We start from the raw sequence: 27,426 nt of genomic DNA, 5'->3' as shown, positions 1-27,426 counted from the left end.
ACTGGGCCGTGTGCGTGCAGACATCCCGTTTGACGTATGTGTGACTCACCTTTATGTGAATGTGTGCACACGACCTCACTACATTCCTTCCTTGGCATTCAACAGACACATACAGTGCACTTACAAAGTGCCGGGGACGGTGCTCGATGCTGGGAATTCCGCACTGGCCACACACAGAGTCCCTGCTCTTAGGCTGCCGTCCAGGTGGGGAGGCACCGGGACACAAAGAGTCGCACAGATATTTACTTATTTATGATTGTGATAGGCCTTCCAAGGCGAAGCTGAGGGTGCTGTGTATAATAGGGAAGCTAACCTCATGGAAGGCTTCCCAGAAGCTTTGGTTGTGTTATAAAAACCTGACCGAGAGTGGGTAGAGGTAAGGCGGAGGAGGGCTTCATTCCTGCTGCTTTGCCTCAGGAAGGCCTGGGAGGCCTGGAAGTTTGCAGGGCCAGTCCAGCTTCTCCCTAAACTTGCTCAGGTCATTCTATAAACGAGGGAATGCATGAGGAGGCTTTGATGTCTTGAGATCAGTGAGGAATTGGGAGCCTGAGAGGGAGGATTTCCTCTGTGGGCTGGACCGAGGCTCCTTGAGGGTTACATTACTCTAGCAGCAGTCTGAGATCAGAAATGGTGCAGCATTCTGACCATTTAATTAATTCAAAGCATCCTCATGCTCATTTTGGGGACATTATTCCATCTAATTATTTTTTTTTTCCAGTCTGTCCATTTGGAATGAAAAACAAAAGAATAAAGCTTAATGCCAGCATTTCTCAACGTCTCTCCAAAAAAACGTAATTCTGCACTAAATAAAGCCTGGTAATTCAAAAGCAAAGCACTAATATATTCAGCATAAAACAGACAGAGGACCTAGAGCAATAATGACACCACTAATAACTAAAACAGTTATAACAATTAACAACAATTACAATGATAGAGAAGCTAATGGGTATGATCACTGCATTTAAATTGCTAGCAGAGCTGAGAAGGACTTTTTCTAGAGAAAAAAAGGGGGGGGGGCAGCATCTTATTTTCTTTACCCCACCTAAGAGAAGCTAAGCTCCCAGCAAACAAAATGTCATAGGAAGAATAGTGACGGTCTAAGTTTACAAACATATTGTGTTTTTCTCTCTTCTCTAGGTGTTTGTTGCAAAGCATTTGTCATTCCACACCAAGTTCTTTATAACCAGTAATAGTCATTTCTCCTGTAACTGAAGCCAGGTTGGTACTACTGTTGACAGACTCAGAATTTGAAAATAAACCTCTATGACGTGGAGAGTTCTAAGGTAAAAGGACCAGGATACCTTTCTGCCTCTCTTCCTCCTTAGGAAGGGCAGAACTTGACTGTGTTCCTTCCAGAGTTCAAATGTCACCTTGGGCTTTTGTTTGGGAGACACTGGGTAGCTACAGAATTCAAACTGTGAACAAGGAAAAGAGGCTAAAGGCAGGTCAGCATGTTGTTTACATTCGCTTGATGAGCCAAAGGACTGTGCTACTGAGGCCTGGCAGTGGGTGCAAATACTCAGCAAATTATGGAAACAAGAGACAGAATGAGAAGATGGATAGAGCCCGTCCTTGCTAGACCGTGGGTAGGTGAGAAATGGGCGTAGAAGGCTAAGGCAGTGACCCACTGGAAGAGACTTGAATATTCTCTAAGCCAGGCCGGATAAGCCCACCATGTTCATTCAGCCCACCAAAGCAGACTCAGTCTGACACCGTATTAACCATTTCAGAAGGAAAGGTATAAAAAAATCTGCCAAGTTCCACTGACGATGATCCCAGAACAGGAAGAGCAACTGAACATTGCCATTTGCTTGTTTTCATGGCCATTTAACCTTGAGTTTTGAAGTCACTCTGGTCCTTAATGTTGTAAGTAGGATCTTGAAGTGGAGAACATCCACAGATCCTGAGTTTCATCTCCTACGCTCCTTTTATTGGGCCAAAACTGTAGCTGGCTGGTGATCAGCTCACATTTGGCCTTGGGAAACAAGCTTCAAAAAGTAAGAGCTGCAAACACCTCTGTGGCTTCCCTCAGTTTCTTTCATGTGATCACGCCATTAGTAGATGCTAAAATGGAAAAAGTGTCTCAGAAATGGAAGGTCATGAGTGACCGCTTTTCTGCCCTGCGGAAATTACTACATAGGGGCTCCTTTTTTTGGCTGACTTTGCTCATGATTTTAGAGTGAAAACAACTGTTTCGAGATCTTTCTTGGTCAGATATTTGATGTACTTAAGAATGAGCTGTGCCTCCAGCTTGGCTTTTTATTTGGCATGGGATACCCAAGCCAATGGCCGGTAGTTTTCATATAAGCAGCACAGGATGAGTTTTATTTTTGGTTACCTGCACACTGCCTTCTCATGATAGGGAAGGGAGATAAATTCTCATCACGGAAGACACTTAGTGTTAGACTGTTAGGCTGATGGGTTGCAATTTAGTGAGAATCTGAGGTGCTGAAGAGTCACTCATTAAAATAACCCTGTTACTAACAGTCATGCTGTAAACTGAGCTCTTTATAGATTGAACAATCAATACGACAAGGCTGTGATAGATTTTCTAGGTAACAGAATAAAATAAAAGAAATTACATCTTACAGGGTCATTAACACCCAATGAGGATAAACTGAATTCCTTTTTTCCTCCTCTTCTGATAAGATCTAGTTGGGCTTTAAAAATGTTAGCAATTCCATTATGGGAAAGCACAGCGTTTCTGGGAATAGGATCTCTGGAAGAGTTCTGGAGAAAAGTATGTGGATTTTAAAGGTCATCCTGCTAGTCATGGTATCTTTTAGGAGAAAAGTCATCCCATTCCCCCCCACCCCCCAAAGACATGTGACACCTGAGAAAAACTAAGTGAAGCAAACCTGTGTAGCTTGTCTATTACGTAAGAGTGCACACTGTCCTAGAATTCCCTTCATATTCCCTAGAATATGCCTTCAGGGGGCTGCCCACCCTTCCCTTGGACCTCTACGTTTTATTGTTATAAAGCTAAGAGATGCCATTTGGATGCTCCGTATTTGTTGCCATTTCTATAGCTCCTTTGGAGAAAAGGCACTGTATAAATTCAATAAATAAATAAGTAAACACAAATAATAAAAATTCCTGCCTCAGATTCTGCAGAGAGAGCAAAAAGTCCTCCTCTGTTTTTTAATCACTAAGTCACCAATCATTATAACTGGTGGGAAGTATAAACATAAACCATGGAAGCATATTTAGAGCTCACTACACTTTAACAACACCTATTTTGGAGGCAGGAAGCATGAGGAACAAAAGGTTGTTTTTTTTTTTTTTCTTTTTTAAACCTACTTGAATTAGAGCCATTGGAACAGCTAAGAAATAAACCTTCTCTCACCATCCCCCCACCCAAGACAGAGCCTCAGAAAGAAAGGTGGAAAGAGGAAATGGGATGAGGGAGGAGTCTGAAACTGAATTTCAAATGTTTATTTATTTTTGAAAGAGAGAGAGAGAGAGTGTGTGTGTGTGAGCAGGGGAGGGCAAAGAGAGAGGGAGAGAGAGAGAATCCCAAGTAGGCTCCATGCTATCAGCACAGAGCCTGATGCAGGGCTCAATCTCAGGAACCGTGAGATCATGACCTGAGCTGAAATCAAGAGTTGGACACGCAACCTACTGAGCCACCCAGGTGCCCCCTGAAACTGAATTTTAGACTTTTGCTAGAGACTGCTGCTTCCTGAATGGAGATTAATATAAAGTTGGGCACAGGAAGCTTACAGTTTTCCACCCCGGCCTGTCCACATTAGCTGTTTTTCCTGCACTGATGATGGGAGTTGATTGAGAAAAGGCAGGGAACATAGATTGGTCAGAAAACAGATTTTCTGTTGGAATTCTGCACAGCAAGTAGGAAACAGTAGAAAATGGGTTTCAGAACGGACTTCATTATACGTGTTAATTATTATGAAGCGCTTACAGAGCCACACTAATCCCGTACCACCCTTGCCCCAGTTCTTTCTTTCTCTCCTGCTTTGGCACATGACTTCTGATGCCGTCTCTTCACTGTCTTTTCTCTCCCTGGGAGAAGTTGGGCACTTAAATGAAGTTAGGTCCTTCACTAAGCCTGTTACGTATTCACTTCCCATAGAACATGAACCTTAGGAGAAAGGGGACTTGCTGAGTGGGTAATGAAGAGAACAAAAGGCACAAGAAAGGAAGAGAGAGGAGAATGGGAAAAGGAAGGGCCAGGGAAATGGAGAGGGACCAGGGAGGGAAAGATGGAAAGAACTCCTAGGCTTAAGACTTTCATAGAATCTCTAAGAAAAAAAAAATCAGCTAGTATCCAAATCAGCCACAATTTAGGCTCTGCTGATGGGATGAATGTCCTTGAGGTGGCCTTTGTGATTCACATTCCTTTACTGACAAGGACGGAATAGGTCCTTGGTCCACTTAAGGAGGCTTTAGAGGGGCATCTGACCTTAAGAAAAGATGGGCTCACTAACAGCCTAAAGCATGGTTAACAGTCTGGGATGAATAAGATGTGATTTTGTATTCAACAAACCTGTTACATATTCATTTCCAAATGTGCCTGGAATCAAAGCAGGCCATCAGAAGTCAGCATCACCAAGCAATTCTATCCTTCACCCCATGTTCACTTTCCAGATCTGACACATTTCCATTCCCCTCTGAACTCGCAATCTCCGGGCCTCTCAGAGAGGAGACATTTCCATTCTTTCCATTCTCAATCCTCTGATCTCTTAGAGATGAGGCAATTCTATTTTCACTGTACTGATTTAGGAAATACTGATAGGAAAAAATAAATATCTGCTTTGGTTTCCTACCCTCTGTTGGATAAATCTTAGCTGTTCTGGGAACATTAATTAAGGTGAATGGGTGGCTGCTTTTAAGGTTGAGATATTTCCCTATCCAGTCATCTTATTTGGGGCTTCTGAGGCTGACACACCAGCACCCTCTTAATTAGTGAAGCCCAAGCATCCTACCCAGTGCCTATATATCTGCGAAGCTCTCATACCTCCTTTATGTGGAGTCCCATTCTCATCCTCTTCCAGATCGTGCTCTTCATCTGAGGGGATAAACACCAGCAGCATTAGCAATTAGTGGTCAAGTCTTATACTATTTATGCCAACAGGGGTCTTCTTTTTCAGAGCTCAACGTGCTCTTTTCAAGGCACTAATTGGTCTTTTATTAAATTGTTTTTTTTCCACATTTTTATTTATTTTTGAGAGACAGAGAGAGACAGAACACAAATCGGGGAAGGGCAGAGAGAGAGGGAGACACAGAACCCGAAGCAGGCTCCAGGCTCTGAGCTGTCAGCACAGAGCCCGATGCGGGCCTCTCACATGACTGTGAGATCATGACCTGAGCCGAAGTCGGACGCCTAATTGACTGAGCCACCCAGGCGCCCCTCTTTTTTTTTAATAGTTATCTCCCATCTTAAAATTGGCCCTTCTCCTTCCCTCCTCATTTATTTATTCATAAACATTTTTAAGTGCTCACTATATGCAAAGTGCTTCGGTAGGAACTGGAGATTGCTGCAGTGGGTAAGACTGGTAAGACGGGGGTCCCCGTCCTGTGGCGCTTCCAATCCACTGGATTATTCAGGCACTAAATATCTCTGTCATTGAAATCTTAATCCTTTCCCTCAAGCTCTTTCTCCTCTCCTTCTAGAATTCTCTTCTAAATGTCTTGTCTCTTTGTAAGTGTAAGCATCCAGACTTACAGTGTGTGTGTGTGTGTGTGTGTGTGTGTGTGTGTGTGTGTGTGTGTAGCTAAGCATGTGTTTAAACCCTCCATGATTAATTAGTCCTTAATGTATCAAGTTTTGTTCAGCTGTAGCAGAACCTGGTCATGTAAGTAATTTTATGTTCCTAGTACTTGGGGCTTGTAGTTATCTTTTTACTGTTGTTATTTAGCCTGCCTTGTTCATTAGAGTGTAAGCTCCTGAGGGCAGTTGGAATGGTCTTTTAATTAATTGTTGCAGGTACACAATGGGTTCTAAGTCAGTGCTATTGTCTAATTCTGATCAAGTGTTTATATGGTCAATGTTACCACATGATTGGCTTGTTTCTTGCCCTCATTAACCTGTTTCATCTCATACTACCTGATAACATGGGAATTGGGCCTTTAGAAAGAAGGCATGAGCATCAGAATCATATTAAGCCATTTTATACGTGGAGTAAAATGAGCAAAAATACAGTTGCTCTTCTCCTTTTCATCACCTCAACTCCCTCACACACACACACACACTCTCTCTCTCTCTCTACCCACCCCCCCCACCACACACACATACACACATGGACACACACACACACGCACACAATGAATGGGGCATAATAAGCAACATTTTGAGGGCTGAAGACTTTGGTTTTTTTGTCCACATATACTTTCTCTCCCTGGGAGTTGGGGCACTTATCTGACTGGTTTCCCCACAGTTATGCCACTAAATGAAACTTTGGAGGAGATGGCTTGGGGACAGTTCCTTTTGTTTTATTTATTATTTATTTTTTTATTTTTTTTAACGTTTATTTATTTTTGAGACAGAGAGAGACAGAGCATGAACGGGGGAGGGTCACAGAGAGAGGGAGACACAGAATCGGAAGCAGGCTCCAGGCTCTGAGCCATCAGCCCAGAGCCCGACGCGGGGCTTGAACTCACGGACCGTGAGATCGTGACCTGAGCTGAAGTCGGACGCTCAACCGACTGAGCCATCCAGGCGCCCCCCTTTTGTTTTAAATATAAGTTTTACAGAGCAATTTGAATTCTGGTATGTCAGAGTGGGGGAAGTAAATTCTAAGCTCATGAGTAAGAAGAAACAGCACAAAAGTATATGAGAGCACTATAGAACATTAAAGAAGTAACTGATTTCGCATACAAGATGGATGATATGGTTTCCATGCAAAAATAAAAAATAAGGGATTGGTATTCTGGAGAAATGAGTCATATGTCACCAAGATTAAAAAAAGTACCAGGGTCGCCTGTGTGGCTCAGTCGGTTAAGCGTCCGACTTCGGCTCAGGTCATGATCTCACAGTCTGTGAGTTCGAGCCCCGCGTCGGGCTCTGTGCTGACAGCTCAGAGCCTGGAGCCTGCTTCGGATTCTGTGTCTCCCTCTCTCTCTGCTCCTCCCCTGCTCATGCTCTGTCTCTCTCTGTCTCAAAAAAAAAATAAAAACATTAAAAAAATTAAAAAAAATACCATACACATAACCTATATTTGCCTTAAAAGATTCCGTGGGGAAAGATCTGTGGGGAAAGAACTCAGCTCTTCTTACCTTCACATATGGCTTCACAGCAGAGAATTTCCTACTTCCCACCTGTAGTGCTCCCTGTCCCTCCCCCATCTCCCCAGGAGGGATAAAGATGTGAGATAATGGAGGAGTGAAATCAAATATCGGAAATAGACCATGCTGAAATAAATCACGTTAAACATCATTCTTTGCACATTGTCTTCCTATCACTTGCCCACTTCCTTCCTTCCTCTGCTGTGATGCTTTTCCTTTTTGACATGGGACCAATTTCACAGGATTGAAAACGCTAGAAGAAGAGTTGGTGCGGCGTCCGTTCTTGAGATACCCAATGATTTGGACAGGGAGCATCTCTTCTGCTGATAACCAAACAACTCAATCACAAAGACCAATAATTTGCTGTGCTTAGGCACTTTTGCGGGGAGGGTTTATTCTACCTCTGCTGTCTGTGCACAGATGTCTCTTCCTCCCAATTCTAATCAATGTAAATTGGGTCAGATCTCCGCTGTGAATTACAAATTGGATCCGAAGTTGGAGGGTCACCGTGCCTGTGACTCCACCTCCTTCCCACCACCATTAGATGGGAAGCTACACCAAAGATCTTTTCTAAATAAATCAGACTTTATTGTAAAACTCGGCCACTGACGAGACATAACCTCATTAGCATTGATTTTAAAATAAATTATTGAAAGTGGCTTGCCTGCTCTTTGCATTTGTAAAATAGGAGAATGTAAATGTATTTGCAATGATAAAAATGAAAACTAAACTTGATTCCTTTACCCTTTCAGGCAACAGCACTTAATCTAGTCATGATACAAAAATGGGAAAAATAAAAATCTGTTCTACGCAGTTCAATTCCAGACCAGATACTCTGATTTCCATTGCGCCTGTGGAGTCACCTAGAAAGAAAGCAGAACGCTGGCCATAGATCTTGTATATCATTCGCCACCATTACTAAGCTCTTCAGTGATGGATGGGGATGGGGAAGCTCTAATCCCCACATCTGTTCTATCTAACGTTGACCTTCCCGGGTGGCTGAGAGTGGGCTCAAGTCAAGAAGGCTAGCTACCGATGTGAGAGGCTGGGTGCTGTGCCTTTGAAAGTGTGAGTATAGAGGTATCATCAACATAGTGGAGGCAAATGCTCTCTCTATAGCTGGTTGTGAAAGGCAGAACCTCTCAGCACCTTCCCAGCTGCAGGGGGGCGGGGGCGGGGGACAGCACAATACAAACAGAGAGGCATACACTTTACCTCTGGTCCTTCAACCAAATCAAACTGGCATCCCTCAAATGCCAACGCTGAGAAAACTGATTTCATGGCAACAGAAAGAAATGTCTCTTTGCTCACGAAAGAGGGTGGGTTAAACAGCTAGATTTCTCATTTTTTTTTCCATCTGTAAAATGAACCTATCATTTTAAAGAGATTATTTTGAAAAAAAATTTTCTTTAGGCTAAAGAGCTTGTTGAACTTCTTTATGAGAATATTAGTAGGCATTCTAGTATTACATCTACTGGAATACATCTTCATTTAAGAGAGAATTAAAATTTATGTGCTAGCTCAACTTTAAACAGTAATAGATTATAATGGTCCTTGCTCCTAACAGGGCATATGGGACCCCAACCTTACATAGGTTTTAAACAATTAACCTCCGAAGATTACTGTCCACTTATTACGTTAAATGCTCTACTTGATTCCCAAATATCTCATTTCAACTGGGAAAACAGTTGAGGAAGATTCTGTTAGTTGTGTGAACATGTAAGAGAACCATGGGGCATCACAAATGAGCATCAGTATCCAGAGAGTTGATTTCAATCAACAGTCTTGGCACAGTGTCAGGGACACTAATGAGAGGCTGAAAAGAACAGGACACTGACTCCCCCGTGGAGGTGCAGAGAGGGGCTGGCTTCCCATGACACCTGGCTCCTTTCTGAAGCGCTGCTGTGACACCGGCTTAACTGAGAATAACATTAAAAAAATGACTGGATCAGAAAGAGGGAAACCACTTCCCCCAAACAAAGCAAGGTGACAGAAGCTTAAAAAATGCCAAGTGTATCAATGTGCAACCAGATGTCAAGGTGCTCTGGTGACAGACGCAAGAGAAATGCAGATAGACTCAGGGTATAAAGAGAACGTGCAGGAAAGTGGAAATAGAAACCACTCCATGGCATGCACAGATATGCTATAAATCTGTGGGTGTTATAGCACCTCTTCAGACAATGCGGAAAAAATGAGCAAGATGCTAATAACACACTTAATCCTCTGTTGTATAGTTGGTAATCTAAACTGTTACTTGAAAATATTTGCATCCTATCTCTGTGGTATGGGTCTTGATGTACAAGATATTAAATCCAATTTGCGCTAACAGCAGCAAGTGGAATGCGCTGAATTTAATTCCACCAATAATAATTGAGCACCTACTAATTGGAGGAGAAAGACCTGAATATAAATCACCGTGGTAAAGGCTAAGACGGCGCTCAATTCCTGTTGAGTATCTGGGGGGGGGGGGTGTCGCTAAGGAGACATGTTTTAAGCAGAATGCGTAGGGGGGCTTCATAGGGTGAACTCAGGGAGGATATTCCAGGTGAAAAACAAAACCAAACCAAAAAGTCAGCATGATCCTGGTGCTGGTCATGGTCATGATCATGGTCATGTTCTGGTTTTGGTGCTGGTCAAAGAGCCCTTGTGGCTAGGGCCCAGTGTACATAGGAGTGAGAGAGAACCCGGCCAGGAAGCTTAGGCCTGATGATGGCATTGATGCTTTGATGGAGTGTTGCTTTTCTTTGAAATTGAAAAATCTCTTCTTCATAAACTTTGTGGTTTATTTATTTATTAAAACAATTGTTTTAATTTTTATTTATTTATTTCTTTGACGGGGGTGGGGGGAGGGACAGAGAGAGAGGGAGTCACAGAATCTGAAGCAGGCTCCAGGCTCTGAGCTGTCAGCACAGGGCCCAATGTGGGGCTTGAACTCATGAACCGTGAGATCATGACCTGAGCTGAAGTTGGATGCTTAACATACTGAGCCACCCAGGTACCCTGGTTTTCTTTTTTTAAATGTTTATTAATTTATTTTGAGAAAAAGAGTGTGTAAGCAGGGGAGAGGCAGAGACAGAGAGGGAGGGGGAGAGAGAGACAGAGAAAGAGAGAGAGAGAAATAGAGAGAGAGAGAGAGAGAATTCCAGGCAGGCTCTGCACTGAAAGTGCAGAGCCTGATGCAGGGCTCAATCCCACAAACTATGAGATCATGACCTGAGCCAAAATCAAGAGCCAGATGCTCAACCAACTGAGCCACCCAGACACCCCTAAACTTTGTGTTTTTGGTGTCTGTTTCTTTTCCTTTTCCTTTTCCTTTTCCTTTTCCTTTTCCTTTTCCTTTTCCTTTTCCCTTTCCTTTCCTTTCCTTTCCTTTCCTTTTTTCTTTCCTTAGACCCACTATCACCATTCCCTCTTCCTGTGGGTCTGGACAACAGTACAGGGGGAAAAAGAATTTCACAGAATGCTTGTTTTCATTTGACTTAAATTAAAAAAAAAAAAAACACCAGTTATATGCTTTATTATAAAGCAATCTGGTTTCTGGTTCTGTAATAACCCTCCCGGGCAGTGTGGGCAGCATCGGAATGCACACAGAAATTCCTAGGGAGAACTCTGTGTCTCTCTTCCAGTTTGCTCTCCTGAAAGCTCTCTGGAGAACAGAGCCAGATTCTGTTGTCACTGCAGCTGCTGTAAGGCCCCAGTTAAAGCTGTACAGTGGTCTCTGGCGTCTTGCTGGATCCCAGCTTTGAGGCCCCAGACAAAGTGAAACCTGATAAAAGTTGTCCTTTTATGGAATATTGAATCACAAAACTGGGCCTGTGCTAGCCTGTAAAATAATTGCAGGGAGGGGTGAGAGACGGCTCAGAAAAGCCTCCTGTTTCCCACACATCGCTTTAAAAGCATTTCTTTGTGGCGGGTCCCTACAGTTTAATCTACTGCAAATGAGATCTTAAAAATCAAGGGCCCCCATATGCTCAACACGGATGTTCAGAAATCCCACTGGATACCAACCTTGAAACCATATTACCCAGGACTAACATTTTTGTGGTCTTGGCCGAAAACCTCGAGTGCTCTGGTTTTCCCTCATGGGAAGGACGGTGCCAGCCACGTAGCAAATGCTAATTATCCCATGATCAATGTGATGTCGCACATTTAATTTGATGACCCATACATTATTCTGATTAGGAAAAAACATTTTTGTATTGACTTGGTATGTGTGATAAGCACTTTTCTCTCTACTAGGAAGCTCACTGAAATTATATTCTGGGAGGGAGACCTCACTTCCATGGTCTTCCCATAGAGACAAGGAGGCTTCTGTAGGCCCCAGACCAAAGGGGAAGGAGGGGCAGAACCACCAATGCTAAGTATCTTCCACAAAGCACATTTACCTGTTATAATGAGACGAATGTTAGGAGCCCAAGTCATTTGACTTCGGATGGGTATGCAGTGTTAGCACAGCCCAACGTTCCCGCTGGCCGTCCCTCCACCCAGCACCTGTCCTTGCAGTAAAAACGGGCCTGAGCAGAAGGTGCAGTCCACACGCCATCTGCTCAGGATTTTCAATTTCACCTGCTTCGTACGTATAGCTGAAAATGTCCAACTGGACTGTCTCAGGTTTGGTTGGCGGGGGTGGGGAACTAGCCATTCCTCAATTTTTCAAGGAGGTAACACTTCTTACTTACACACCACCAAATTACTAGTAGCCAGCCTTTACTGAGTACTCACAGTATGCCAGGGCTTGGTTCTAAGTGCTTTATGCACTACAGTTCCAGGCTTCTCACAGCCTTTCTCTGTGATAGGTACTATTGTTATCCCCATTGTACAGGTGGGAAAATCACACACAGAGAGGGCTAATAACTTGCTCAAGGTCTTACATAGCTAGCAGGTGGCTGAGCAGGTGCATTCTGACTTAGAGCCAGCACTTTTACCTGCAGTATCTTCTGTCTCTCACCTGCCGCTGCTTGGTAGATCTCGTGAGATGGAGCAGTGGGTAGGTAACGCCAGGCCCCCTCATTTTCCCTTTCACTTCCTCCAGGACTGGTAGTGTGGCACTTGTATAAGGAACAGAAACTTCAGAGGCGACAAGCTGAGTGTGTGGATGGGAGGCTGGGTGATGGAGACTTGGGGCTCAAATATTCATATCACCATTCAATGCCAATACAGCCCACCTCCAGTGCTGTCTCTAAAGACTGTGATGGATAGAGGCTTTCAGGAGAGAACCTGTTGGCTGGGTACAGCACCGTCCTTTGGAAACTTAGAAAAGCAAGTAAGTTGCTCTGGCTCTCTGCAGTGTGGCTTCCTCACGTTCAAGGGACGGTTGTGGTGAGCAGAGGCTATGGCTTTCCTGGAGAAAGCAGACCAGTTGCCATGCTCTTGGAGCCCACCCCAACATCTGACCTGCCGTGAATTTTGGAGGAATGCCCTGGGACCCTCGGCAGTGCCGTGATGGCCACAGGTCGGAGTTAAGGAGGCAGGGGAAGAATGGTCTTTAAGAAGCCAATCACACACTCATCGATCCATCGTCTGGAGTAAGGTGATGGTCTCAAACTCATCTCGTTTCCTGAGGCTCCTTCTCTTTCCTCTCCTTTGCTCTGAGCATCAGCCCCCTCCTCTCTGGCCTCTTTGAGAACTAAACGTAGTACATGAAAAGGCCCTTGTTTGCTTCCCACAAGGCTGAGTGGTTCAGTGAGGTTTTCCCAGAGCACTCTTCCACAGCTGTGACCCAAAGCGGAGTGTCACCCAGCTATTTCCCCCAGCCTGGACGGGAGTGGGTAGGCTATGAGCTCCCTAAGAAGATTCTGGCCAACTTGGGGAGTACATCTCCTTTTAGGGAGTGTTGTGAATTAGATCCATTTCTGCACCCTGCTGTTGCAATGGAGCAGCCTGTGAAAGGGAAGATTCTCAGAGGAGCTGTGTTTTAATGTAGCAATTTGATTCAATTTTCCACTCTATAAAATTACCCATCACTGCTCGTTGCTTTCTAACAGACACCTTCACTCTTAATTTAACAATCCTATCGAATTCTGCCAGGGAAATTGGAAAAATTTATCACCTGTGAAATTTTATTTTCCTTTGGTTGTATCTGTTTTTGTAAAACTTCATTAACGACAATGACTTGCTGAGGAAATTATCATTTTTTTTTTTTTTAACTTCAGACACAAGAAATGGCTCGACCTCAACCAAGATATCATTTGCATAATAAAACACAACAAAAAGGCAGGGGAAGTCGGGGCTGGCAGAGGCTGGAAGTGTGAGGAGGAGAAGCAGGCCCTCCCTGGTGGGTGGGGAGGTGGGTGAGGTCCCCAGCAGGAAGGAGCCTGGCAGCCACAGCCTTGCTCCTTGACTCAGGAAGCAATGACGTGGCTCCCCACCCCCAACCCCCGCCCCCCAGGGAAAAGGCGAATGCAGTGCTGACAGGATTGGACCCTCTTCTCAGGAAGCCTTGAAATGCCAGTTGCTTACTGACCGTGCTTTTTAGCAACCAGCCCTGTCTTCAGGGGCCCGAGTGTTAGATTCACCTTAGTTCCTAAGTTCGTCTGGGATCGAGGTTTCACTTGCTATAAATTTAGGCTTAACTTGAATTTCTCAGCAGAGCACTGAACTCCTGGCAAATTTCCACAGGAGCGATCTTTCTGAATGGACTTGAAGATTCAGCGTTCCTGTGGTCTAACTACCTCACAATTAAAAGGCTCAGGCTTCGGTTTTCCACAGTCTGACCCCCACTGTGCTCTGCGCTGTTCAACAGCTGCTGCCGTTCCCACAAGAAGTGGCTAGGCGGAAGCAGTGATGACTATACGTTTTTTGAGATGCCAGCTATCACGCCTTTGGAAGAAAAGAAATCTGTACCTGGGCTTGCTGTAATGGTGGGCAGAGGAAACAGGTTTATGTGTAAGAGATGCGATCTGACTTGTGGTATGTCTGAACTAGGTCCTCCTGTGTTGTGCTCCGTCAGGGTCTTCTCAGGTTACGCAGAAGGTTTGTCAGCACTGATCTATGTCCCTTCAGGCTTCTGATATCCCCTTCATCATTTTGAGACGACTTTACCTTACTCTCACATTTACACAGACAAGAAGTTGAGACTAGAGAGTTTTGATGACCCAGCTCAAGATCCAGAGCAAGCCAACGGAGGCCAACGTGAGCATTCTTGACTCTTTAACCTCGCTGCCGTGTGTGATAAGCTACTTCACATGGCAATGGTGAAAGACACTCCCTGATCACTTCATCCTGCTCCCAGAGCTAGGGAGAGCCTCTGGACTGGGGATCATGGAGGTGCCACTGAAGCTTCCTTGTACTCTTTTCTTCAGAGATTTGGCTTCCTCGGGAGGTTTCAAACTTATATTCTTCCACCAGGTCAAGAATTTCTAAAACTAATGGAAGATAACCAGAAGATAAAATTTCTCACCTGGTAAGACTTCATAAATATCTTCTTCCTCCTCCTTTGTGGGCTCTTTTAGCCCCACACTCCCAGGCAAGATGACGGGTCTGCACTGGGAACTGGAATTCGGGGAGTCAAGGCCATCAATATCGTCATACATCTCTTCTTCTTCTTCCTTTTCCTCCTCCTCTTCATATGGAATGGTTAAGGAGCTCAGATCTGCCAGGGCAGAGATGATAATGAATCAAGACGGGGAGAAAAAGAAAAGAATAAGGCAGGGAAGGAAAGAGGGAGGGAGGGAGGAGGAGGAGGAGGAGGAGGAGGAGGGATGAGAATAAAATATGTCAAAGGAAAATGAAACACCAGGTTAAGTGCTGTTATTTCTAATGTGGGCCTCGGTGGCAGGAAATCTACAGAAAAGGCCAGACTAGCACCGTGTCAGGTTTAAACCGTCAACATAAATCCTTCCTTGCAATAAAACTTGATCAGGATGAAGCAGCTCTGAAAAGTAGGAGTGTGCGACTGAGCGCATGAGGCGAAGGGAAGAAAATAGGCCAGAAGAGGAAATGCCAGTGTGCTGCACACTGTTTGCCAAGTAGAAAACTGGAAGGGTGAGTGATGGCCTGTGCTTCTCCAGGGGGCATGGAGCTGTGGGGACTATGGCAGCTTCCACAGGGTAGCTGGGCTGCCAGAAGCTCATCTCCTCCATGATCTCACTGCGGAGTGTCAGACAAGTTTGTTTATGAAGAGGAAAAACAGGAAAAAGTGGAAGAAGAGGAGAAAGTGAGATACAGAAAAATGTAACAGTAATGCAAGACCAAATAGAATGGCTGAGCTGTGTTGGTTACCATGCCCTTTTGCAACCGCACAGTCTGGCTGACCTCAAAGTAGGTCATCGCACAGAGGATGTTGAGCCATTGCGGCACTGGGGAGCACAGGGCAGGAGAAGGAGATTGGTTTTTTATTTTAATGGGGAACTGGGAAGGTTCGTGCTCTGATGTCTAGGACAGAATGCTCTCTGAAACCCTGCTGAGGGGCCTCTGCAGGATGGGCGAGTGCCGTCAGGGTACTCTGGGGAAGGAAAGGATGGAGAGACATCTAACGTTCATTTCAAAACACTATAAAGCTGTTTGGCTTGATTAGGCATTTAATAAAGATTTTGCAACAATTTTCATCTGAATTCTGGTGCCACCTCATTTGAGGAAGGGATCAAAGACACATTTGTGGCTTAAACCATATGTTATTATTTTGTTTGTTTTAAAATAAAATGGAATGAATAATTTCTTCAATGTGGGATTCTGAAAGTACCACAGGGTACAGCTCAATAAAGCTGCTTTGAGTTTTATTGAGGCTTACACACTTAGGGGTATATTACACGCATAAATCCAAGGCACCTAGATGAGAGTGTACCCTGTAGTCTCACCATCAATGTTCATGTTTGCCTAGTTCCAGTCTATTATACGTGACGCTCTTGGTAGATGCAATAGTTTGTTTTTGTGATAGCAAAGGCATAAACCGAGTAAAATAGGCAATTCTTGTAATTAAAGCTCTGGTGCTTCCTTCTTTTTCTCCACAATAAAATCTCACAGCAGAATAAAAAACAGAGACGAAAAGGCTCGGTGTTTTTGGGTTGATGTGCTCCTCCTTAGGTCTTGGCCCATGTATAAAGTTGGTGTTTCTGCCTTTCTGCAGCGGCAGGGTCTTGCCATGATGGCGTATCGTGGGTTATCTGATGCCAAGCGACAGACTCAAGTCAGCTACCTCTACCTGTCAGGCCACTCCGGACTAGACTTCCAGGGCCACTGGCACCGCTGTGCCTGCAGGTCGGCCAGCAGAGGGCACTCTAAGAGTGGTCATTTAACATCTTCAGGCAGGAGGACTTCCCATCCCAAAGCAAGGAACGTTTTACTGTGGTTTGGGAAAGAACAATTTGCTTCTAATGTCCAATGGCCATGAAGGCCACTTCGATGAGAATAGATTTCTACTTCTTACTAAGTTTAAAACGAGAAGACTTGGGACCTAAATTGCGTCTAGGCAACTTTATGTTTGATATCACAACTTTCCTTTCCAGAATATAAAGGATTAGAAGACACCTAATTGAGCTAAGCTGGTTTTCAAAATCTCCTTGTCTAGTGGGTACGGGTATTACAGAGGTCATCTCCACGTTGATTCATACTTGAATCAACTTGAATCAACTCCACGTTGATTCATTACTTTCTGATTCATACGTGGTACTATTTGTTGTTATAACATAAGGCTGGTAGAAGGGAGAACAAGCAGATAAGAAGTACAGATTGAAGGCTGTGGATTATATTTATGCAATATAACTTCAACTGCAAATCCACTTAAGTATTGTTTCTGTAGTAATGATACTTACCCTTTAACAAGAAACTTATTTGATCCACCCAGTCTCTGGCCTCAGCTGGATTAGCAGCTGTAAACTAAAGAAAAATTAGTGAATTAATTTATGACCTTCATGACTTCATAAAATTTCCATGAATCCCATAGGGAAGTTCAAAGAGGAGAGCCTTGTGAGTTAAGTTGCGGAGTCAAGTTGAAAGTCAAGTTGAAAGCTCTGCTTAACTATTTAGAAAAAAGACCAAAATCTTACTCAGAGTGATATTTCCCTTCAGCAATTCTGTATACCCAATGTGGACTACTTTTTGAGTCCGGACATTCATGTTCACGTGCATTCATTCGATTATCCATGCATTCATCAGACATTACTTTCAGAAACGTTTACAGGAAGAAAAGAAAAAGCAAACCAAAATTCTTGACTGCAAAGAACAATGCATCGGTCAGGGAGACAATATACACACTTGCGATGGGAACACTACAAAGAATGTTCATCTGGTAACAGGTAGATGCTGAGAGAGCAAAGGAGCACTTACTGTCACCTGGAGTAAGCCAGAGAAGCTTGTGGAAATAATACTGTTTTGGTTGGATTTTACTTATTTATTTATTTTAATGTTTTTTTTTTTTTTATGTTTATTTATTTTTGAGAGAGACAGAGAATGGATGGGGGAGGGGCAGAGAGAGAGGGAGACACAGAATCCGAAGCAGGCTCCAGGCTCCGAGCTGTCAGCACAGAGCCTGATGTGGGGCTCAAGCTCGTGAATTGGGAGATCATGACCTGAGCAGAAGTCGGACGCTCAACCGACCGAGCCACTCAGGTGCCCCTGTTTTGGTTGGATTTTAAAAGAGTTGGCAGAAACTGCCTGCTGGAGGGAACCATGTGCAGAGGATTAGGAATGAGTCCACTGTGTATGGGGGAAGGAAGGCAGATCAGCTTGACTGGAGGACAGCGACAGGTGATGCCGGAGTGCTGTGGGTCAGGGATGAGTTGATGAGAGGGGCTCTGAGTACTAGGAGTTCAACCTAAAATGCAGGCAATAGGAAACCACCGTAAATTCTAGCAAAAGGAGCAGGAGATTCTTTCAATAGTTGTGGGTAGGAGGGGTTTGAACAGGGAGGAATGGGAGACAGAAGACCAGCTAGAAGGCTATTTAACTAGTCCTCTGGGGGAGGTGATGAGGATGGCCATTGTGATGGCTGTGGGAATAAGTAAGAAGGCAAAGATCCAAAAGATATCGTAGAGGAAGAATCCACAGACCATGGTAATGACTTGGGTTCAATGGGCCAAAGAAAAGAAGTAAACAAACTCTACATTCTGATTCACAAAACCAGCCAGTCAAGCAGCAAGCCTTAGTAATTTTTTATTTTAAATGAATCAACTTGAAGTGACTGTTCCTGAAAAACATTTTTATCATCTGGCCATTAGGGTAAGACAAAGATATGCGCTGTGTAAGAAACCTAGATTCCTGCTTAATACTTATTAATAGACATTGTCATTCTTGATTTCTTAAAAACTCATTTCCATAAAAAATATCTAAGGAAATTGATTTAGACTTGTCATATAAATTTTTATCTGGAGGAGGCACCATCAATACTGAATAATAAAAATAACTTAGAAACATACCAAGTATATTCATCTATTACGTACATATCTATAAAGGATTCTCTAGCAAAGTTTAGTGTTAAGATAAAAAATTTGCGGGGGTGGGGGGCGCCTGCGTGGCTCAGTCAGTTAAGCGTCAGACTTTGGCTCAGGTCATGATCTCGCGGTCTGTGAGTTTGAGCCCCTCGTCGGGCTCTGTGCTGACAGCTCAGAGCCTGGAGCCTGCTTGGGATTCTGTGTCTCCCTCTCTCTCTGCCTCTCCCCCACTCGTGCTCTGTCTCTCTCTGTCTCTCAAAAATAAATAAACATTAAATAAATAAATAAAATTTTGAAATTGCATATTGAAGACCTAGGTTGTTTTATCAAAACGGGAGTTAAGATACTGTAGAAACATAAAACGATGGGTACTGAGAGCCATCTGAAGAGTCAAAGGCTTACTCAAGTGAGTGATATTAACCTTAATATTAACCTTAGCATAGCTTTTCTCGTTTTCCATAAGTTAGCTAAAGAATGGTTTTAGTGGGGTGCCTGGGTGGCTCAGTTGGTTAAGCGGCCGACTTCAGCTCAGGTCATGATCTCGCGGTCCGTGAGTTTGAGCCCCTCATCGGGCTCTGTGCTGACCGCTCGGAGCCTGGAGCCTGCTTCGGATTCTGTGTCTCCCTCTCTCTGACCCTCCCCTGTTCATGCTCTGTCTCTCTCTGTCTCAAAAATAAAGGTTAAAAAAAATTGTTTCAGTAAAATCGTGATAAGATAAAAATTACTAACAACCAGGAAACGATATTTGTACACATACACACACATGTAAAAATATATTTTTGGTGAAAATCATGACATTCCCTTATTCAGAGCTTTTTATTCCTTTAGTTAAATCCACTACTTATTATATTACCTACTATATCATATCAAATATATAAAAATGAATGCAGTGAAGAATCAGCCTTTCCCACCCCAGAGCAGGTCCTCTAGTCCCTCCAGTTATCACTGTTACTACTCACTAATCATTGTCACCAACATCTCAGAAATCCTTCCAGAGATACGCAGTGTGTCTACACACAGGAAGATTATTTTGGATAGCGAGATGAATATGGGAAAATAACTTATTTTTCACTCTACAGTCCGATTTTTCTTTTTCTGGATGTCATGGAAGGAAGTGAAGATAATCAGGGAACGAGTAAAGAGAATGGGAATTAAAGCGGTGAAGTTAGAGATGATGAATGAGGAACTGGGTTGTGTGCTGCAACAGACAAGACTCTCACCTATGGAGTGAGACCAGGAAGGGGAGGGGTGAGGAGGTGGAAGCCAACCAAAGGCGGTATCTAGGATGAGAGTGACAACACAGAGCAGGAGGGAGGGCACCACATGGCACAGGTGAAGACATGTCAAGAAAGAAGGTCTTGGTAAGAAGTGAGCAGGTAATGAAGAAAGGATGGAACGCAGCATAGCACCCCCAGCTCGCACACAAACGTGGAGCGAAACTACAAAGCAGTGAGGACCAACCGTCTCCTCGGCTCATCCTACCTCATAGCTGCGCCTGTCCTGGGAGGTCAGTTCAAAGCAGGATTCTTTCTTGGAATCTTTTCGCAGGTGCGGGGCCATCCGGACACTGTAGTCCTTAATGAGAAAGGTCCCTTTGGGCTGCTTGCCTGCAAGACAGGAAAACCCCCTCTGTCCCTAGAGAAGATGCGACCAAGGGAAGGCGTCCTCTCTGGTATGTAAGCTAAAAGCACAGCAACAGCTGTTCTGTCCCCAAGGAGCCACGATAGTCAAGGAAAGGTCATTAAGGAGGCTCAGGAAGGGGCTACTATGACAGTGAGGCAGAGATCACTGCCAAGCTGGGGAAATGCAACATGAAAGGTTATTTTGCCAGAAGAGGACAACGGAGATGGAGAATTTATTAGAATGTTAAGAGATCTATAACAACAGAAAGGAGGAATTATTACAGCAGGGAGAGTGTGGCTGTAAACGTGAGGCTCTTGAAGGCTATTACAGAACCCTGCAGCGTTATTTCTATCAGGGCCAGCAGAGCTGACATTTGAGGGGAAGGGACAGCAGCTCGGGGGCATTATAAGTTCCCGGGGTCCCCTCCTATGCCCTGTGTGGTATTTGGGCTAGACCGCTCTCTACCTCCTGCTGGTCTGGAGGGAATTCATGCGAGAGGGAGAATAATTAAAACTCAGTATTTTGTCCCCCTTCCCAGAGGTCAGATTGGGAAGTGGCATTGGGTGATGCGGAAGGAGGGAAAGGACCCTAAGGGAGGGAAAGGAGAGACCACCCTGGCTGTCACTCTCTTTCTAAAACATAAAATACTAGGAACAGGAAAAGACGGGGTGGTTCCCAATGATTTTGTGCCCTCCTGGTGTAGTTCAGGCAGAACATACAGAGGAGTGGAACCACAGTGCCTGGGTGATGATTTGTGTCCCGTTATCATGTGGAATGAATTGCTGAAGACATGCTTTTTGAGGCTGATGGTGATAAGGTGGCAGTGGGATGACAATATTAGGAAAAGAAAAGAAAAGAAAAAGACTCCATCCTTACCTGGTTGAGCTAAAGGAAATACACACAAACACTCACTACGTCCTAAGAAAATGTCTTGGGCACAATAAGAAGTAACTGGCGAGAAGGGAGCCATGCAACAGTGCTTTCTGACACGGGAATCTTTTTTGTTAAAGTATCTCTCCTTGTTCTAACTGGCCACTAAAATGTTTTGTTGTTTCTTTGGTCACCAGGTTTTATTTCAGCCTGACGGCAAAATGGTCCATAAAAGTCTCCAAGTCTCTCCCTCTCCCGCTCTCTCACCTTGAGTATAGAGGATTCGGAATGAATGAACGTGACACCTGGTTTTATATCCAGATATGCCAACCACTTATTTAAATGCAGCTGGCATGAAGAAGAGTTTTACAATGATATACATGGTATATTAGTTTTAAGGTTTAAAATAAGAAAATTGCCCCTGGCGGGCTCGTATATGCCTAGGATCCAGGGAACAGATTGTGGTTGCTGGCTCGGATGGTGGTCTGGGCATCGGAAGGACGCTGGGGGTGTGTTACTCAGGTTTTGAGCTATGCTGCTAAGATCGCCATGTAGGGCTTCACACTTCACCCCTACGTGGGAAAGTCTCTGAGGAATATAAAAGGGCGAACCCAAGACGAAGCCAGCGATAACCTGTGGCAGGCAGAGAGGCAGCGTGAGCCGCTGGCCTTGAAGCCCAAGCACAAATCTTAAAGATGCCAGGTCACCTGGCAAAGGTGCTGTTCTTGATGCCAAAGGCACGGCAAGTCCAAAGGCAATTGGGTAGACATCTGATTATTCCCAAGACTGGATATCTAGGCATTGGGAGATGCCTCGCCCTGGGAAAGAAGGAAGAGAAGAGGAACGGGGAGTGACTGGAAGGAAAAGGAAGGGTGTGCTCTGAATCACTGGCCTCTGTGCCGAGGTGACAGAGCCCAAGGAAAGTCCCCACAAGACCTGATGCTTTGCAGGAGGGTATCCCCTCTTTGCAAGTTTGTGTTCACTGACAGTGATCATTTTTAGGCTTTGTTTAGTCGTCGCTGTCTCCGGTTTATGCTTATATCCTCTGTTTCTTCTCGTGAACTTAGTGACTGTGCTAAGCACGGATGGGAGGCCTTCTCGGGAGAGCGTATGAGTGGTGTGCTTGATTGACTCAGTGGTGGCTCATTTAGAAGCTGCCTCTGGCCTGAGTCAACACTTCACTGCTGCTGCCATCTGGCTGGAGGGTGTCTCCTGGGCACAGCAGCCATTTGGGTCTCAACACTCCACGGCTCTAGGGATGTCCACGGGACTACTTCCCAGCATTCCACAGGATGAAGTTGAAAGCATAATCTTCGAGAGTCTGGACCCAAGGGTTCTGTTTCTGAGCCATTGGCAAGCTGTTTAAATCTTTCTCACAAGTTTTCCCCCCAGTATTTTAACTATATTATTAATATCCATAAAGAGTTTGAGATTCTTTAAAAAAAATACCAAAGTGTTCAACCTTGATAATATTGTGTTATTAGTCATAATAAAAGACAACCTTTCGACATGCTGACCACACCGTCCTAGTGTTTAAAGTGAAAATAATTTCTAAATTGGCATCTGAGTTTTTGGTGACGGACAAGGTATTACTTAACAGCCTCTTTCAGTCTCCCAAGAGTGTCCCTTTATGGGTGTTAGTTAAGGACTGCTATCTTGAGATCTAAGTGCTTGAGAATTTACGAAGTGCTTGCATCCAGGAGTGAGCTGCTGCTGTGCAGATGAAGAACACTTACTTTTCTCGTTAGCATAGTAGTAGAAGAGGCCTCTGCTGATGACACACCATCGTTTCTGCCATTCCGATCCAAAGAAACTATGATCTAAACGGAACAGCAGTAAGGGGACATAAATTCAGGTAACTACAACCACTGAAGAGTCCGTAAAGTCCAACAACACACAGTCCAGTGTGTTATTGTTTTATTTCCTAGGTTAATGGACTGTAAAACCCTCCCGTTCACTCCCGCAGGTTATCCCATATTGACTCAGAGTCCAGAGGGCTTGCTCCGTTAAAGGTCCAGATTCTACACGGGGTTTGCCTGTTCTGACCTCTCACAGCTGTCTCGCTATTTATCTTCCTTGATATCTTTCAGGTTCTAATCTCATCCAGTGCTTTTCAAATTCTCTATGATCCCTTTATGCGGTGCCTTTTAGCAAACCAAACTGATGCTCAGGCCATGGGCACAGGAAAGGCTTTCTTTGTACTAAAGCCAATTTGCTTTTTGAGTGCTAAACTTGGGACCCCGGGCCTAGGATGGCGGTATCTATTCTCATCCAGTGAGCGATGGGTCAAGAGGTGGGTTCCTCTGAAACTTGAAACTGGGCTGCTTCACATAGGATATAAAATGATACTCTTGGCAACGGTTTTGCTCTATGGGAGCACACAGAGAGATGAGAACAAGAGTATCATCGGCAATTCATTCAACAAGGATTTATTAAGCACCTGTTGTGTACCAGGTGACCAAAGCAGAACCAGTTCCTATTCTGACGAAACTCACAATCTGCTGAAGATTTGGGGGGCGCTGGACTACACCAGACTTCTCTCTTGCCTTCCTTTTGGTCTCCCAGCTCCTGAGCGCAGAATTGGGCATAGAGACAGCACTTTCTACATTAGCCCTTTTTCCTCATTTCCCTTCCCTTCCTGGACTGTTCTGAGACCTGTGGGTCTGATCAGTACCTTTGCTTTTCTTCTCCAAGTATCCTTGCTTGATGATGTTATCCAGCTCTTGAGCTCCTCTTGTGATGTCTTCCACTCCTGAAAGGAACAACGGCAAAAATGCTTTGTTGAAACCTGGCAGAGTTTTCATTTATTTAGGCAACTTTAGATAATCTACATTAATGAAGGGGGTGCAGAAGGGCAATTGCTTAAGCACAGCACAAAATAAGATAATTTTTATATGATTGGGGAAAAAGCGTAAATTTTCTTTCCTCCTCATTATATCTAATGCTAAAATCACTTACAATGATCTAAACATACATTAGTTTGTGCAAGGGGAGGTAGCCTAAATATGTACTGATTGGCAAGAAAAGGACTCCAGAGAATTAAGAATTTGCAGTGGAGATAAGCTCCAAATTGGATAACCACACTGAGATCATCAAAAGTCAAATGAATAGCTACCAGCAGAGAGACGCTTTAGTGAGTGATAGCGTTCACCATAGACGCAGCCACCTCCGTGAGAGCAATAAACACACACTCACTCTTAAAACACACACACACACACACACACACACACACATACACACACCAAAACACAAAGCCACCTAGTGAACATAAATTGTATTAAGTTCACACAAAGAAGGGCTATGCAAGCTGCACTGACAATAGCCACCAAATCCTGGTTTTGTCCAAGTATGGGAAAGATCCTAACAATGGTAGAAGCCTTTACCAAGAGAAGACTCTGGAATTGACATCAGCCTTTAATCGTATGCTGCTAACATCCTTGACTTTCAACTAGCCTTGTTAGGTACCAATTTATTGAGAAGTCAAGATCCTCATCCATCTTTCGCCACTAAGGTGTATACTTCTTTTATAGAAGAGAGGAGTAAAGGACAAAAAAAGAAGGGATTTACTCCTTAAAAAATCAAATGAAACAAGAACGCAAAAAATTCTTAAAAAAAAATACGCGTCCATATTTCTTTTTTCTTTAAGTTGATTTATTTTTTTGGTAATCTCCACACCCAATGTGGGGCTCGAACTCATGGCCCCAAGATCAAGAGTTGCATGATCTTCCGACTGAGCCAGCCAGGTGCCCCCAAGTCCATATTTCTTAATTAGGAGAAATAAGGAGAGTGGGCTGGCAGGATCCTAATGTTTATTGTTTTTAGTCTCCAAAACCAAAGCTCCTTTGGTTTCCCTTAAAAGATTTAGAAAGCAAAACAAAATACAAACCAACTGAAGGGACAACCACATAGGAATCAACTGGGTCACCTATACAATATCTTGAGACTTTTGGGTGAAGTAATTTTTTTTTCAATTACGCGATTGTTTTTTGAAATTTTCAATAACTAACATTTATTCAGTGGTGGCTATGAGCTGGCAGTTTACTTCTTGCTTAAAATATTTCTTGTTTAAAAATAACTTAAGAATTTTTTTATTTTAGAGAGAGAGAGAGAGAGAGCACGAGCATGTGTGTGAGCAGAGGAGGGACAGAGGGAGGGAGGGAGAGAGAGAGAGAGAGAGAGAGAGAGAGAGAGAGAGAGAGAGAGAATCTCCAGCAGGCTCCACACTCAATGTGGAGCTTGACGTGGGACTCGATCTCATGACCCTGGGGTTATGACCTGAGCCGAAATCAAGAGTTGGACACTCAACCGACTGAGCCATCCAGGCGCCCCTAAAAACAACATTTTAAGACAATTTAAAATGCAACTAAGATTACCTTTTGCTTCTAAGTTGTTTTGAACTTAGTTTTAAACAGAGATCTGAAGGGCTTTTCTTTTTTAGTGTGTCTAAGTGCCTGATTCTTTCTATTTGTCCTTATTGTCAACTTCCTTGTTCATGGACTATTTTCATTTGTGTGCTCTACGGTTAGCAAACTCTGTGGCTGCTATAAATCCTCCCAGATGGGTCTCAGGGTGCACACGTGAGATGAAGAGCAGCAAAGGGAAGTTCATTTGCCTAGGACCCTTTCATTTCTCCCACCCTTCTGAAAATTCTAATACCTCTCTGGAAATGCTCTCCAAGAAAATAGAAACTGATCTTATGGAGGGTGGAGTGGCCGGGTTGAGGGCCTGATATGGTTGAGAAGGTCCTTTGCAGGAGAGCCTATCCTCTCTGCAGCACTATCAAAAATTGCTCCTAGAGGCCTAAAAATTAAATGAAAGACACGGGAGATGAGAAAAACAGGATCCCCTAAGCTTGGAGTTTCTATTTCTTCCTGCAGTTTTTTTTTCTTTTCTTTTTCTTGTTTTAAGGTCTTGTTAAACTTAGAGACACAGATTCTAGTTAGAGATGCCGAGAGTCTGAATCATAAAAGACATGTTAAACGTTTTATTAGAATTCAAACCTCCTTTTTTAATGCAAATCTAAATGCCATTTTATGGAACATCTATAATTATGAAAATGGGAAGACATTGCCTCGTGTGCGGGGAGAGTCTGTGAGTATGAATATTATATTAATGTGCCCACACCAGCTCACTGATCCTGCTGGCAGGAGCATAAAAAATGCTTGAGTGAAACTTTTATTTAGATGTTAAGACTCCAGGCCCCAGCGGGGTGACAGAGACAGTCCCTGCGAGTTGCCATCAGAAAGAGAGCTTGAATTGAATTACCCAGGGGGGAAGGAAGTAGTGATGAGCACTGCTTCGCTTATTTAATTTCATTTACTTTCAGTACATTATCAGCATGAGGCTTTTCTCTCCCCACCAACCGAAACCCAAGAATGCCACCACCAAGAAAACAAAGACATAATGCTGCAGAGACGTTTGAACCTCGAGTCACTAATTCTAGGAAACTAGGGTCAGTACCATCACCGCCTTCTCTCCGAAAAGAGTCACACTCAGTTTGCTGAAACTGGGCAAAAAGGGAGCTGCTGACTTTTCTCTCTTGGTCATTCACCAACAGATTCTGAAGAGCTAGAGATACGGTATTTTATGTGCTGGGTTTTTGCAAGATGTGTTATGTTGCTTTCTTATTAGAGGGAATCTGTACTGAGGAACTCTCTTCCCTGGTTTCCCTTATGGGCAGTGGAAAAAATGGGATGAAGCGAAGGTGAAGTTTGAAATGGCTTTGGAAAACAATTAGGAAATCAAATCAAAGCAATCTCTATTCTAGCGATTGTCTATTGTGTGCAAGGCACTGTGTGGGGAGTCTAATGACAGAATTGTTCTCAGTGTAAGTTGACACTGAGCTCAATTTCATTAGCTCCATGATCTATCAGATAAATCCAGACAATCCAGATGGGAAGCCACTGTGGCAATCAAGCTGTCTCCTACTTCGGTGTCCGCTCAGTGTCCTACTGATCAAGAACCAGTGATCTTGAGGACGCACCACGTTGGCCATGGTCCCAGGGTGATGAAGTAGGAGGAACCTTGTATGCCTGAATCCACACCTACTGGCAAATGAACAGGTCTGCAGAGCTACTTAATGTCTAATAGGAAGCATGTAAATGCTTTGTAGGATGATAATAAAAACAGGAAGAAGCCACAAATAATTGCACGGGTTGCTATTTTAAGGCCAAAACATTTATATGTAAGTATACAATTTTTAAAAATAATCGAGCCTTTTTGTCCATTACCTGAAAAAAAGATATCACCATCTTAATGAAAAAATAGAAATGATTTAGATTTATTGGGAAGAAATGGCCTTCTTGGACAAACCTAAGGGTGCATC

General features: G+C 43.8%; 1 protein-coding gene across 3 annotated transcripts in view; it reads right to left on the bottom strand.

Annotated features, from left to right (window-relative positions):
- Positions 1–27,426, bottom strand: part of SKAP1 (src kinase associated phosphoprotein 1) — a 278,423-nt gene that overhangs the window by 26,033 nt on the left and 224,964 nt on the right. For all 3 annotated transcript variants that reach the window (XM_060646296.3, XM_060646295.3, XM_060646294.3), the window contains exons 5-10: positions 23,776–23,853; positions 22,838–22,921; positions 20,091–20,215; positions 16,992–17,055; positions 14,642–14,833; positions 4,976–5,026 (exon numbers count right to left, since the gene is read on the bottom strand). In XM_060646296.3, the coding sequence (XP_060502279.1) occupies positions 4,976–5,026; positions 14,642–14,833; positions 16,992–17,055; positions 20,091–20,215; positions 22,838–22,921; positions 23,776–23,853 (594 nt within the window). The remainder of the gene's footprint in view (positions 1–4,975; positions 5,027–14,641; positions 14,834–16,991; positions 17,056–20,090; positions 20,216–22,837; positions 22,922–23,775; positions 23,854–27,426) is intronic.

This window comes from Panthera onca, chromosome E1 (genome assembly GCF_046562875.1).
Source record: "Panthera onca isolate mPanOnc1 chromosome E1, mPanOnc1 haplotype 2, whole genome shotgun sequence".
Taxonomy (NCBI): Eukaryota; Metazoa; Chordata; class Mammalia; order Carnivora; family Felidae; genus Panthera; species Panthera onca.
This window is presented reverse-complemented; position numbering and strand designations above follow the sequence as displayed.